This window comes from Kogia breviceps, chromosome X, assembly GCF_026419965.1.
Source record: "Kogia breviceps isolate mKogBre1 chromosome X, mKogBre1 haplotype 1, whole genome shotgun sequence".
Taxonomy (NCBI): Eukaryota; Metazoa; Chordata; class Mammalia; order Artiodactyla; family Physeteridae; genus Kogia; species Kogia breviceps.
In genome coordinates this window covers 47,883,188-47,895,971 of record NC_081330.1, presented here as the reverse complement: position 1 = coordinate 47,895,971, position 12,784 = coordinate 47,883,188, and the positions used below count along the sequence as shown (strand labels likewise).

Genomic DNA, 12,784 nt, shown 5'->3' with positions numbered 1-12,784 from the left:
CATTAGGGACAGTTAACTCACCAATTTAGCTACTGTGACAAACTTTGAGGTGACACCAACCATGTTGATATTTGGGGAGAAATCACTTACTTTATCCTTTACCATTCATCACTCTGGCGTGGAATATCCATTAGCTTGTGACCCTCTAGTACAATATTTATTTCATGACAAAATGTACCTATAACATTAACCTTCAATTAAAAGTGGAAAGGAAGAGTAGTATTCACTATGAAGTTTATCTGAATCTGATAATTCCCTTCACTCTAGGAAACTGTTCATTAAATGTTCTGGCAAGGAGATGCAATAACAGAATGAATGAACTCTCTAACCAACATTTTCCTCTATAGTTTTAACTTTAATTGCTCTGAGATTAATTTTGCTTTTTGGTGTATACCACTGTGCAAGGCCTCAACCTGGGAGCATAATGTTTTTCTGTTTTGTTTTGCAAATCTTCAAATGCTGCATAATGTAATTACTAGTCTGCCCCTAGCTCATCCTGTAGTTTCTGGTAATTTTTTCTAAGTTCCTCTGTCCTCTTTTCCCTCTTGAAAGTTTTCTTCTTTTGAACAGGAGCATCTGCCTTCATTATTTCCCTTAGAACTTTATACATTCTATTTATGCCCTCTTTTAATCTCTATGGAATAATATCTTGATTTTTTTAAACACTTTTCGTGGCCCTAAATTACTTCATAGACTAGTATCTTAGTTACCATCTGTTGGTTTGTCAAGTCACCATTATCTCCATTCTTCACCCACTTCCAATTAAACTGCAAACTAACAAAAACCTCCCATCAGGTAGAGGCTTTCTAGATGTTTGTGGACTGCAGTAGAAGTTGTTCAAGTTTTTGTCATGTCTTACCTCTTATTGGATTGAATTATAAGAGCTATTTGTCAGCCCCAGGCCTTCATTTTTTTCAGACCCCAGAGAAGGAATTTTGTTTCCCTCTTTTTTGATAAGTGAGTGGTCTTCTAATATTGTGTCATCTACAAATCCATACATCTTGCAGCAGGGTCTTAATCTGGCCCGTAATAGTGTGAAAAAGATTGAATCTAACACTGATTTTTCTTGCCCTCCACTTATCACCGCCTTCTTATGCTGTCAGCTTCCATTTACCACTGCTTATGACCTTGCTCACAAAACCAGTTTTATTGTTCTATTCAGTCTTTTACCAATAATGCCAAAATTGACTATCGTACTTTGCCCAGGGTTATATACAGAAAAATATTTGTCACTGCAAATTCAATTGTATTCTTTGAAGAATTTCTCACCCACTCTGGTCTGTTTTGCATAATACTGTGAGGCTGATCTTAAATGTCACCTTTATCATGTCATTACCTTGCTGAAGTTCTACCAATGGCTCTTTAGAGGCCCTTTCATCACATTCAAACTTCTTACTTTGATACCCGAGGCCCTTTAGAACTTTGCTCTGATGCTCTCCTCATGGTTTATCATGTACTCCATGCATATTTGATTTCAGGTGGCCAAGCTGATTCAAAACCACCTCAACACATTTTACCCTCTTAACATTACATGATATTAACAGACAAAACTAATATACGGTGATAGAAATCAGAGCAGAGGTTGCCTTTGAGTGGTGGAGGCAAGAGAGAACTTTCTGAGGATGATGGAAACATTCAGTATCTTCATTGTGGTGGTGGTTACATGGGTTTAGGTACTTGTCAGAATTCATCAAGCTGAACGAAGATCTGTGCATTACAATATTTGTAAATTTGTACACAGAGACTTGCACACACACAGAGAAAGTGAGCAAGTAAGCATATGCATGTACACGAGGAGTTAATAAATCTAGAGTTTATGAAACTGCAATGAGGTACCACCTCACACCAGTCAGAATGGCCATCATCAAAAAGTCTACAGATAATAAATGCTGGAGAGGGTGTGGAGAAAAAGGAACCCTCCTACACTGTTGGTGGGAATGTAAATTGGTGCAGCCATTATAGAGAACAGTATGGAGGTTCCTTAAAAAACTAAAAATAGAATACCATATGACCCAGCAATCCCACAACTGGGCATATATCTGGAGAAGACTCTAAAAGATACATGCACCCCGGTGTTCGTTGCAGCACTATTTACAATAGCCAAGAGTCAGCCATAAAAAAGAATGAAATAATGCCATTTGCAACTACATGGATGGACCTAGCGATTATCATACTAAGTGAAGTAAGCCAGACAGAGAAAGACAAATATCATATGATATCAATTATATGTGGAATCTAAAACAAAAAAATGATACAAATGAACTTATTTACAAAACAGAAGTAGACTCACATACATAGAAAACAAACTTATGGTTAAATAAATTAAATTGTTTTTTAATTTTTTAAAAAAGTCTAGATTTTACTCTCTTCAAACTGGTCACTATTCAACGTTTTAAATGTTAATTTTTTTCAGGGGCTTAACTTAAGCCCTAATTCTTCCATGAGCATTCCCTACTCTTTTTTTTGGCTATGCTTTTTTAAATTATTATTAATTAATTTATTTTTTTGGCTGCATTGGGTCTTTGTTATGGTGCATGGGCTTCTCATTGAGGTGGCTTCTCTTGTTGCGGAGCACGGGCTGTAGGTGTACAGGCTTCAGTAGTTGAAGAACGCGGGCTCAGTAGTTGCGGCATGTGGGCCCTAGAGTGCGCAGGCTTCAGTAGTTGGGGTGCTCGGGCTCTAGGGCGCACAGGCTTCAGTAGTTGTGGCACGCAGGCTCAGTAGTTGTGGCTCACGGGCTCTAGAGTGCAGGCTCAGTAGTTGTGGTGCCGGGCTTAGTTGCTCCGCAACATGTGGGATCTTCCCTGACCAGGGATCGAACCCATGTCCTCTGCATTGGCAGGCAGATTCTTAACCACTGTACCACCAGGGAAGTCCCTCCCTTACTGTTTGAACCCATGGAGAACATAGTTTTATTTTTTAAATTATTTAATCTACCCAAGTATTATATTGTGTGGTAGGGTCCTGCCCTCATTAAGAAGCCTTTTGCTTCTTTTGGTTCCCTTTATTTACTTTTGGGCCATTTTTATTGGTTGATGGCAACTTCTTCAACTTTGAGTGGCTCAACTTTTCCAGAAAGCCTTAATTATATAATTGAGAATTCAAGGAGGCAATTGTAGTGAATAATGAAGCCATTATGACCAGGTTGTAAGGATCTTAGGGAATGATTTTTATGGTATTGGTTTTACTTTAGTCATTTTTGAGGAATAATGAGCTAGAGTTGGGTGTTAGTTAATGGAAGAGTCCAAGGCACTAGATGTTTAGGTTCCTAGAGGAATAAGGGGTATTTAATTAATAATGTTTGATTTAAAAGGAAGAAGAGTTCAGAGTATTTTCAAAAATTGTAAAGGGTCAGAGATTTTGCTCTTCTTACATGCCAGCAAGTCAGCTGCCACAGTTTCAGGGATGCCGGCAGAAGACACAAGATTCCTGGTTCAGAGACAAAGAACTGTTATCCACAGCACAGCAAGCAGTGTGAGCTTCATGTTCGAATTGCTTTCCCTTGCCCTCCAACTCCCACAGGGTGATGCCAAGGTGGGCCCAGGTGGATGCTAGGCACACAGTGGATTTGTGTTATGTCTGAGGAAACCACGCTTAAAGAACCCAAATCTTTTATAATGGACTGAAAGCAAACCTGTCTGACATCTGCCCTAGAGGGAGATATAATCTGTCTTCAAAGTAAACCTACCCTCTGCTGTGGAGGGAGACACTGTGCCTTCAAGGCCGTTGACTATAAAAAATTCTTAAAAAGATAGTCCAGAGCAAAGGTCATCAATGCCTGTGCCCACAAAATGTGCAGAAATGTGAGAAACCCATAGGGAATTCCCTCTAAATAAGTTTGTGCTAGCCATCAGGGAATAGTCTTGCATAAAAGTGTAGTCGAGATCATTAATTTACCTAGTGCTAATTTTAATCTGTGGCAAACTCTTTTAATTTAATTAAAATTAAATTTTAATCATCCCCAAACTCTTCTGGAGAAATTAAGTCGACACAACCCAGGTATGCATTGATGCTGAAAGGTGAAATCAGTGGGCATTCAGGATCCACTGAATGACCAACACTGTTGGAAATATGAAATAGAAGATATAAGCCATGCCTTTCATTTTACCCAAAGATAAGTAGCTCACACAGAGCCCACTGGACTGCATGTAACCCTTCTAGCTCCTTAATACTGTCTGTGATCTAATTTCAGGATGAAAAATTAGAAAGTTGCCTCTGAATTGTTATTTCTCAGACATGCCCATATGTTACTGTTTTAGTGGCTAAAAGGCATTACCGATTTTTCCTTGATATTCTTTCACTCAGTAAAATAGGTATTGTAAGTTTTAAGAAAATGCATTTTTCTATGTAATTCAATAAGGTTATTCTCTTTTTCAATGAAAAATAAAGCACTTAAAAGATTTTTTTTTCCTGAGTTTGATCTCATAGACCAAAAAAAAAAAAAAAAAAAAATCCAAACAGCTACTCACTACTAATCACATCTAAGTAAGAATTAAGAATTAATGGTTCTGTGAACTTGGAAATTCTAAGTGAACTGTCAACCTCACACAATTCAATCACCAACCAAATTGCAATGAAACTTATTGGAAATGAAGGATAACTTTCAAATGATCATGTTTGCTTTCATTTTGTTTTAGGAAGACTAACTGAAATATAAATTTATAATATATTCATAAAAACTTTATTCCTTAAGGTTAAACATTTCTTGAAAATTTCTCAGTTCCTTTGAAAGTTATCATGAAGCAAATGAAAAAGTAATGGTGGACTGGTGGACTAAAACTTATATTTCTTTCCTTAAAGGCGTTACTGATGTTTACAAAGACCTGGATTTTTTTTTTTTTTAACAGAACCATCTAGCATATGCCTTCTCAGCAGGAGCAATATCACCCCCAAAGGAATCAATATTGGTTCTTGGAGAGGTGGGAGGAGAAAAATCTTAGATGTTACAATGCTTTGTGACCTTCCAAAGGACCACAATACATAAGCAGATATATAGTTATATCTGTAAATATTAATGTGGAGGGGATTAGGAAAAAGATATCTAACAAGGCTCAGTTAAGGGAGGAGGGAACGATAATGGAAGAAAAAAGTTGAGAAACTGATCTGGCATAACATTTTTTAAAGTGTTTTCAGATGGCAACCACTAAATTAAGCAAAGGGATTTATTTGTAATTCCCCTCTACTTTATGTCACATTTGTTCTTTTCATCTCTTTAGTCCGTAAACAATATAATGGCTTTAAAGAATTTTAATGAAATGACATCCATAATGTTGTTATAGATTTTTTCATGTTTGCATATTATTTATGTAAAATCATAAATACTCTTTGGTATTCTGTTCTCGTCACTCGTATACAAATATTCATCTTTCTACGTAGTCTTCATAATGACTGTTTTTATGAGGATACCTGAGATTCAGTTGTACTGCAGTTCTCTTCCGGTTTTACTTCTATATCTAAAAATTCCTTCCGTGTCTTCTTTGCAGTTCTGCTTCTCCTGACTGCCTATTAAAAACTGAGATCCTCAGGAATTGCATCCTATGCCCCTCCTTCTCATACATCTCAGGGTCATCTCACCCATCTTCCAACAGCACTCTCATCTTTAGCTCCAGCCCAGACTTCACTCCTGGGTTCCAGATTCATATTTCCATCTTAGTTCCCGGACCAGGGATCAAACCCATACCCCTGGCAATAGAAGCACAGAGTCCTAACCACTGGACCACCAAGGAATTCCCCATATTTCCAACTTCTTACTGGATTTCTCTACTTAGATATTCCTCAAAAAAAATTTTTTTTTTTCAAACCTGTTTATCCCTTGTCCTCTAGACGCTTTTTCTCCCCGTTGATCTCACCCTTTCAGCCAGGTCCTAATGAATGTACTAATACCTTTAAAATATCCCTCCTCGGGCTTCCCTGGTGGCGCAGTGGTTGAGAATCTGCCTGCCGATGCAGGAGACACGGGTTCGTGCCCTGGTCCGGGAAGATCCCACATGCCGCGGAGCAACTAAGCCCGTGAGCCATGGCCGCTGAGCCTGCGCGTCCGGAGCCTGTGCTCCGCAACGGGAGAGGCCACAACAGTGAGAGGCCTGCATACCACAAAAAAAAAAAAAAAAAATTAAAATATCCCTCCTCTCTATTCACTCTGCTAGCCCTTTAGTTCAGTTCTTTATCTCCTACTTAGACAATTACACTGTACTCCTAAACATCTCCCTGCCTTCTGTCATGCCATCCCCAGAGTCATCCTCCATAGTGCTGTCTGACAAGTCTTTCTAAAGTATAAATCTGATCAAGTCACTTCCTATATTGCTTATGGCTGCACTGCCCAATACAGCAGCCACGAGCCACATATAGCTGTTGAGCACTTGAAATGTAGCTAATCTGAAGTGAAGGATGAAATAAAAACATGTTAGGTTTCTGAAACTTGCTCTAATAAAAGGAATGTAAAATATATAATTTTTGTATATATTGAGTTAAATATTAATATGTTAAAATGCATTTCACCTCCTTCTTTTTTATTTTTTAAATATGGCTACTAGAAAACTTAAAATTATTTAGGTGGCTCACATTTGTGGCCTGCATTATATATCTGTTGGAGAGTGCTGGCTTATAAGATAGTGCTCAAACCCATATCATTGTGTTAAAAAATCAAATTCAACTGAGTAAATTTTAAAGAGCTAATTGGATTTATTCAATGAATCATAAATTGGGCAGCATCTCATCTAGTAAATAGAAAGGAGCTCCAAAGAGCTGTACAAAATGGAAGACTTTTATAGGCAGAAGGAAGCAAGACAAGGAAGTTCTTCTAGCAAAGAGTGGATTGTTCAGACAAGGTTACCTTCCTTTGTGGGACAGTGGGGGGGTCTGTCAGGTAGATTTCCTTACTAGTGCTGACCAGGGAATTCCAGATTGAGTGGTTAAGATTACATTCCTGTGAAAGACTGAAACTGCAGTTAGGTTAAGTATGAAGTCTCCAGTTGGTGATGTGAGTCTTAGCACAAGTGATTCCATTTGGGGCCTATTGTCTCTTTTTTAACAACAGAATTATGATGTTTCATCATCTGGCCATCACTTGCCTGGTTCATTTCACCTTCTTCTAGCTGTCATGCAAAGATTGATCTGGGTTCATACCTGGGCCCCTCCACATGCCAGCTGTGTGATCTGGAGCAAGATGCTTAAACTCTCTAAGTTTCAGTATACCCAGCTGAAAAACAGAGATATTTCCTGCTTCAATATGTTGTTGGGAGGATTATAAGATATAACCAATATGGGAATTCCCTGGCGGTCCAGTGGTTAAGACTCAGCGCTTTCACTGCTGTAGGCCTGGGTACGATCCCTGGTCGAGGAACTAAGGTCCCACAAGCCACGTGGTGCAGCCAAAAAAAAAAAAAAAAAAACATATAACCAGTGTGAAGTGCGTACTGCATAAAATTTAATTCTCCCAGATACATTCCAGCCACGCCAGACTTCCTTCATTTCTTCTTTTCTTTCCATTGTAAAGAGCAGGTCATGGTTCAGATGTGTCTGCAGCCTTAATATTCCTAAAAGTGCACAATCCTCTTTCCCTGTTGAGTCACTGGGGTTCTACTTTCCCTTTATTTTTCCCGTTTTCACCAAATATTATACCTGAGAACCTCTGAGTTTCCTTTTATTTTTTCACTCAATATCCTGTCCTAGAGAATTCATTTTTAAAAGAATAAATGATTGTAACATTGAGGAAATCTCAAGTCAAATGAAGAGCATAATCAAAAGAGATTTTAGCTTATTCTTGACCCATAAGAAAATATTTTTTTCCTGTGATCTGACACCCCACAGTCAATTCTTTAAACAAAGTAGGATTTAAATTTCACTTTGGAGTAACATCAGAAATAATTTCTTCTCCCTCACTGCCCCCCTTTTCTTCTCTTAACCCTCCTGCCTACAAGTGTCCTCTACCCCAGACACACACACTTAGCTACCACTCAAATTAACCACCTGGCAAGGGTCCTTTTCATCAGTGAGACCTGTTGAGAAGAGGGTCCTCAGCTCACTGTGGATCATCCACAGCTTCGCAGAGAGTTTCTGGCAATGGACACCTTGCCCTAGCAAATCTTAAAAGTATTTTTGACAGCCAGAATTGTCAAAGATAAGAGTAGGGTGAAATGTTTTATATACGTTTCCGTTAGGAATTTCCATGAACATCTCTGAGTACTCCGCTCATAGGAAAAGTTTAGAAACACAACAGCATTCTAAAAGGGGTGATGAGACTCTGGCTAATGTCTCTCAAATGTAAAATGTGGACTTTCAGATGATGTGGTCACCTTTGCCTTCTGCAATGTCAGCATTTCAAAATGGGTAAAGGATATGGATTAGATAGGAACCGAATGCAAGTGTGTTTTGCAAATAGTGTCTTTTAAGATAACCACAGATGATGGTTGAATGCTTAAGGTATTAATACAATCAGTATTTAACCTTGTGTAACTCCACTTCATCAAATCACGCCCTGCATGTTGATTGCATTAAGCCGGGTCAGTGGTTTCTTGCTTAGGAATATCTTATACGAATCTGAACAGGAAGGCAGCAGTAGCTGATCAGCTACTGTTTATTTGCATACTGAGCATGTCATCAATAATACAAGACAAGGTCTTTAAGTTGAAAGAACAGTGGGTTTGGCATGAATTTTGCTTAATGGTGCGTAATAAGCAAAGTAGTCTGTGGTGCCAGAAACTGACAGGATCCATTATGTTAAAACAGATATATGTCTTTAATTTAGGGGTATTATGTAAATCTGACAAGAGTTTTTCCCTTTATTTTCCTGTAGTTTAACTTTAATTGCTCCAAGATTAATTCCAATTTCTCCCTTCCTCCAGAGGGTGATGAGACTGGCGTGATGGATAATCTTCTAGAAGCCCTGCAATCAGGTGCAGCATTCCGAGACCGCAGAAAGCGGATTCCAAGGAATCCAGGTAAGAGCCATTCCAGCTCACATGATATTATAGAATGTAAGTGCTCAGAGCCAAGTACCAAAAAAACCCCAAAAGACAAAAAAAAACCTTTCTCGTGAAAAAAATGTTTTTAAACAGTTGATCTCAGTTCACGTGTGAAATCTCAGCAGGCTTCTATATCTACGTGATCACAAGTTTCAACTTGGTAAAAGCATCTTCAAATAACTGTAGGCTTTGCAAAAAAAATTTAGAAGCAAGGATTCCTGCTGTGTTTCATATTAAATATTTTTAATTGTGATTTTATGAACATGTTGTTTGAGTACAAGATGGTTTAAAACCATAAATGTAATTAAATCATTCCAAGTAATTAGCCCTAATGATGTCATGTTAGCTATTTACAGGTAAGGAAACTGAGATAATGCTCCTTTCCAGAGGCCATTTTGGCTTTGCAGTCCATTCTCCATTCTCCATGTTTCTAAAGAGACGACAGGCACAGATGATCCAAGATCCCCCAAAGTCCCAAAATGTTGGAACCCCCTTTTTGTGTTTGTTTGCTTAGTAACAAAGCCACACTATGAAAATTGATCTCGGAGGAAGAAAAAACATAAAAGAAGCAGAACAAGTTCCCTCACTCAAATGGACCCAGAAAGTTGTCTCTCTTTCCTCTTCATACCCTATGACTGAAGTAAATCATAGCTCCTCTCAGAATAATCCAAGTAGGCTGAGCTATCCATCTCCTCTAAGGAAATTTTTATATTGTTAGTTCCTATCTTTCTTGAAGTAGAGGGAGAAACTAGGTGTGTTGACTGTAAAAGCTCTCTTCATGGGCTGTAGAGCTATATGGAGACATAAATGAAAAAAGGAAAATTAATAGTAAACATGGAAACTCTACTTAATTTAGATTAGTAAGATTTGCCGTGAATAGCCTATTAGATAGGAACTGTGTTTAGAATATTCTGTGTTTAGAATAGAAACGATCACATTTTATTAAAATGGAAATTGGTACCTCTCAAAACCATTGTACTCCAACAAACCAGTGAAAGAAATGGAGCCCAGGGCAGAATGGTCCAGAAAAGCTTTTGGCAATGGTGAAATTCATGGTGGAAGACAATATAAGTTATATTTCATCTTTTTCGCATTTGAGTGAATCCCGATGGGTACATTAGCCTGAAGGTTAGATTTGGTTGAGAGGACAAGAGTGTTTTGGTTGGAGTGTAAGACCGCTTTATGTGGATGAAGACATTGCAGATGGCCTACAGAAAGAGTGGAAGACTGCAGGAAAGAAACTTAACATCTATATTTATATGTCCACATTTTTTACGCTAATGCTGCATGGCAGAATGTTAGGGGCAGTACTAATCTGTCCTCAATCTTTACCTGTAAAATGAGAATATTCTATCATGCTACCAGAGGCCCCTGCCACCTTTTAAGGAAAATAGAAACCTTCCCTGCTCTTTCTTGAACAATCAGAGCATTAATAGGCAGTGGAAGCAAACTGAAATAATTTTTCTATCAATTCTGTTCTCTCTTAAGCAGCTGATAAGTAAAAGCATGTTATTCTATGCCATAAAAGAACTGCCATCATGTTTCTAGGCTGTTTATTTTTAAAATACATTTGCTAAGGCCCCTGTCTGACTAGTCTCACACCTCATACTGACTCTAGAACGACTGTACTAAGAGAAACAGATCATTCCATGGGGTTTCTGTGAGTTTGGTACTCAAGGGAATATAGTGTTGTCAACTGTGAAACACCAAGAATATATTCACAAACTGCATAATTTTTTAGTACTGATTCCAAGTAATCTAAATTGGGACCTCTTTTGCTTTGTAGTTGGAGGGCCTCCATGAACACGTAGGGTCAAAAATATCAGCCCAGTTAGCCCTGGCAGTCATTCCAAGTGGCAGCAGCCAATGCAAATGTCTAGCAGTAAGAAGAAACTAGAAGGCAGACAGTGGCAGTGATTGGTAAAGGATCTTGGACATCAGTAGAAGTGTGTGAAGGGACGGGGAGGGGAAGGCAGGCACAGAGTTAGCAAGTCTGCCAAAAACTCTCCCGTCTGCTTCCCTCTTTCTAAAAGCGACAGAACTGGGAGGGGGGGGGGGCTTTTCCAGATTTCCTCGCTGTTTCTGCCTCTCTTAGCTAAGATCATCTTTTCCTGCTGGCCTCCTTTTGTTTCCACTTTCCTAGGCACCGTATTTGGTTCCTTTCCAAGATCCCATTGACTTTCTATTGCTACACTTTCCCTGTTTAACCCCAGCATCCTTGCTCCTGTCCAGAAACCTCTACTTCACCATGATGAGATAAAAGCAGAAAAATCAAATTATAAAGAAGGCTGTTTACTCCAAGTAAAGTCGTATCAGAGGAAATAGCCAAAAAAATCTGAAATCAGAGTCAACCACAGACAGCAAAGAGTTACTTCTCCGCTTGCCAACCCCATTATCATTACTTACAGATGGACACCCCGGCATGTAAAATACAGAGCCCTACAATTGTGCTTCTAATTGCAGTGTTTTCAATTGCATATTTAAACAAAATCAGGTGAGAGTTTGTATTCTTCATTAGAAAATCAAAATGTTAATAAATGGTATGATTAGTTGCTGACATTGTAGATCTTCCACAGTGAGCTGATGTTCCCCTCCCCAAGAAGAACTCATATTAGTTAACTCAGGAGCTCCCAAATATTGCCTCCAGCCCATTCATCTGAGTGTGTTATTTCAGTTAAGGGCACCAAAACCATTTTAAGGGAGACGATCACATCAGCAGTGATATCGAAAATATAAATAACTGGTATAGTGTGGGCCCCAGCCAATCAGAATGTGCGCAGGCAATAAGTAGCCACTATGGCTGCTACTGGCTGAATTACCCAGATTACAGCTGTGCTGGTGTCAAACTCAGAGCTTAGGAAATGAGCCCCTAAACATTTATTCATGCACTGGACCTCTGTTCTGTGAAAGGTACTATGCTGGACATGATGGCAGATGCAGAAATAATTAAGATAAGATTTCCTTCGTTATAAGACCCTTGTGTCTTATAGAAAAGATTAAAAAAAGACAGAAAGACTACAGAATAAGGCAGATAAGGGGCATTATACACCAGGTGTTAATAACATACTGTGTGAGTTCTGAGGAGGGAAATACTGTACCATATTGATATATCAGAAAAATATCATGGAGAAAAAGGCTTTGAAGGATGAGCATGGATGTCAGCAGTAGGAGTTGGAGGTGGGGATAGTGGGCATTTGAGTCAAATGAAACATCATTAAGAGTTTAGAAAGTGCAAAGCATTTTGGGAGAATGGCAAATGGTACAGCTAGTAAGAAAATAGGTTATATAAAGTGTAAAAGTATGGAGATAATTCTGGAAAAGTGGGTTGTTACCCTATCATACAGTGCTTGAATAAGAGACTAAGGTGTTCGCATATCATTCTTTAGGCAATGGGAGTATATTGTTTTTAGCAGTGGAAGAATATGATCAAATCTCTATATTAGGACATTTAATCTATAGGAATGTAGGTGATGAATTAGTCATATGAATAATTCTTAGTCAAAAGGAGATAATTTAGGAGAAGGGGAGTAGCCAGGAGTCAAGGATAATCTAGGGTTTTGACTTTGATTATCTGGGAGGACAGTTGGGTTACGAGAGAAAACTATTAAGATCAGGAAAAAGGAATAGTGATAGAAGACAAATTCAGTTTGGGGCAAGTGAAACTGACAGTGGTAGCAGAGAATTGAGGTCAAGATGTCCAGAAGTTTCTTGGAAATTTGAGTGTAGATTTCATCACAAGAGGTTGAGTTTATGAGATTTCTGGTTATACTTTGGAAATGGAAGAGATTATTAGAGAGATTTTTTTTTTTTTTTTTTTTTTT

At 38.5% G+C, this 12,784-nt stretch overlaps 1 protein-coding gene across 4 annotated transcripts in view; it reads left to right on the top strand.

The window, feature by feature from the left end:
• The window catches only part of DIAPH2 (diaphanous related formin 2), an 886,560-nt gene that overhangs the window by 709,295 nt on the left and 164,481 nt on the right, over positions 1 to 12,784 (top strand). For 2 of the 4 annotated variants that reach the window (XM_067024271.1, XM_067024270.1), the window contains one exon: positions 8,844 to 8,939. In XM_067024271.1, the coding sequence (XP_066880372.1) occupies positions 8,844 to 8,939 (96 nt within the window). Of the gene's footprint in view, positions 1 to 8,843; positions 9,038 to 12,784 lie in introns of those variants that run through there. The other 2 variants (XM_067024269.1, XM_067024268.1) reach the window with 1 other exon arrangement.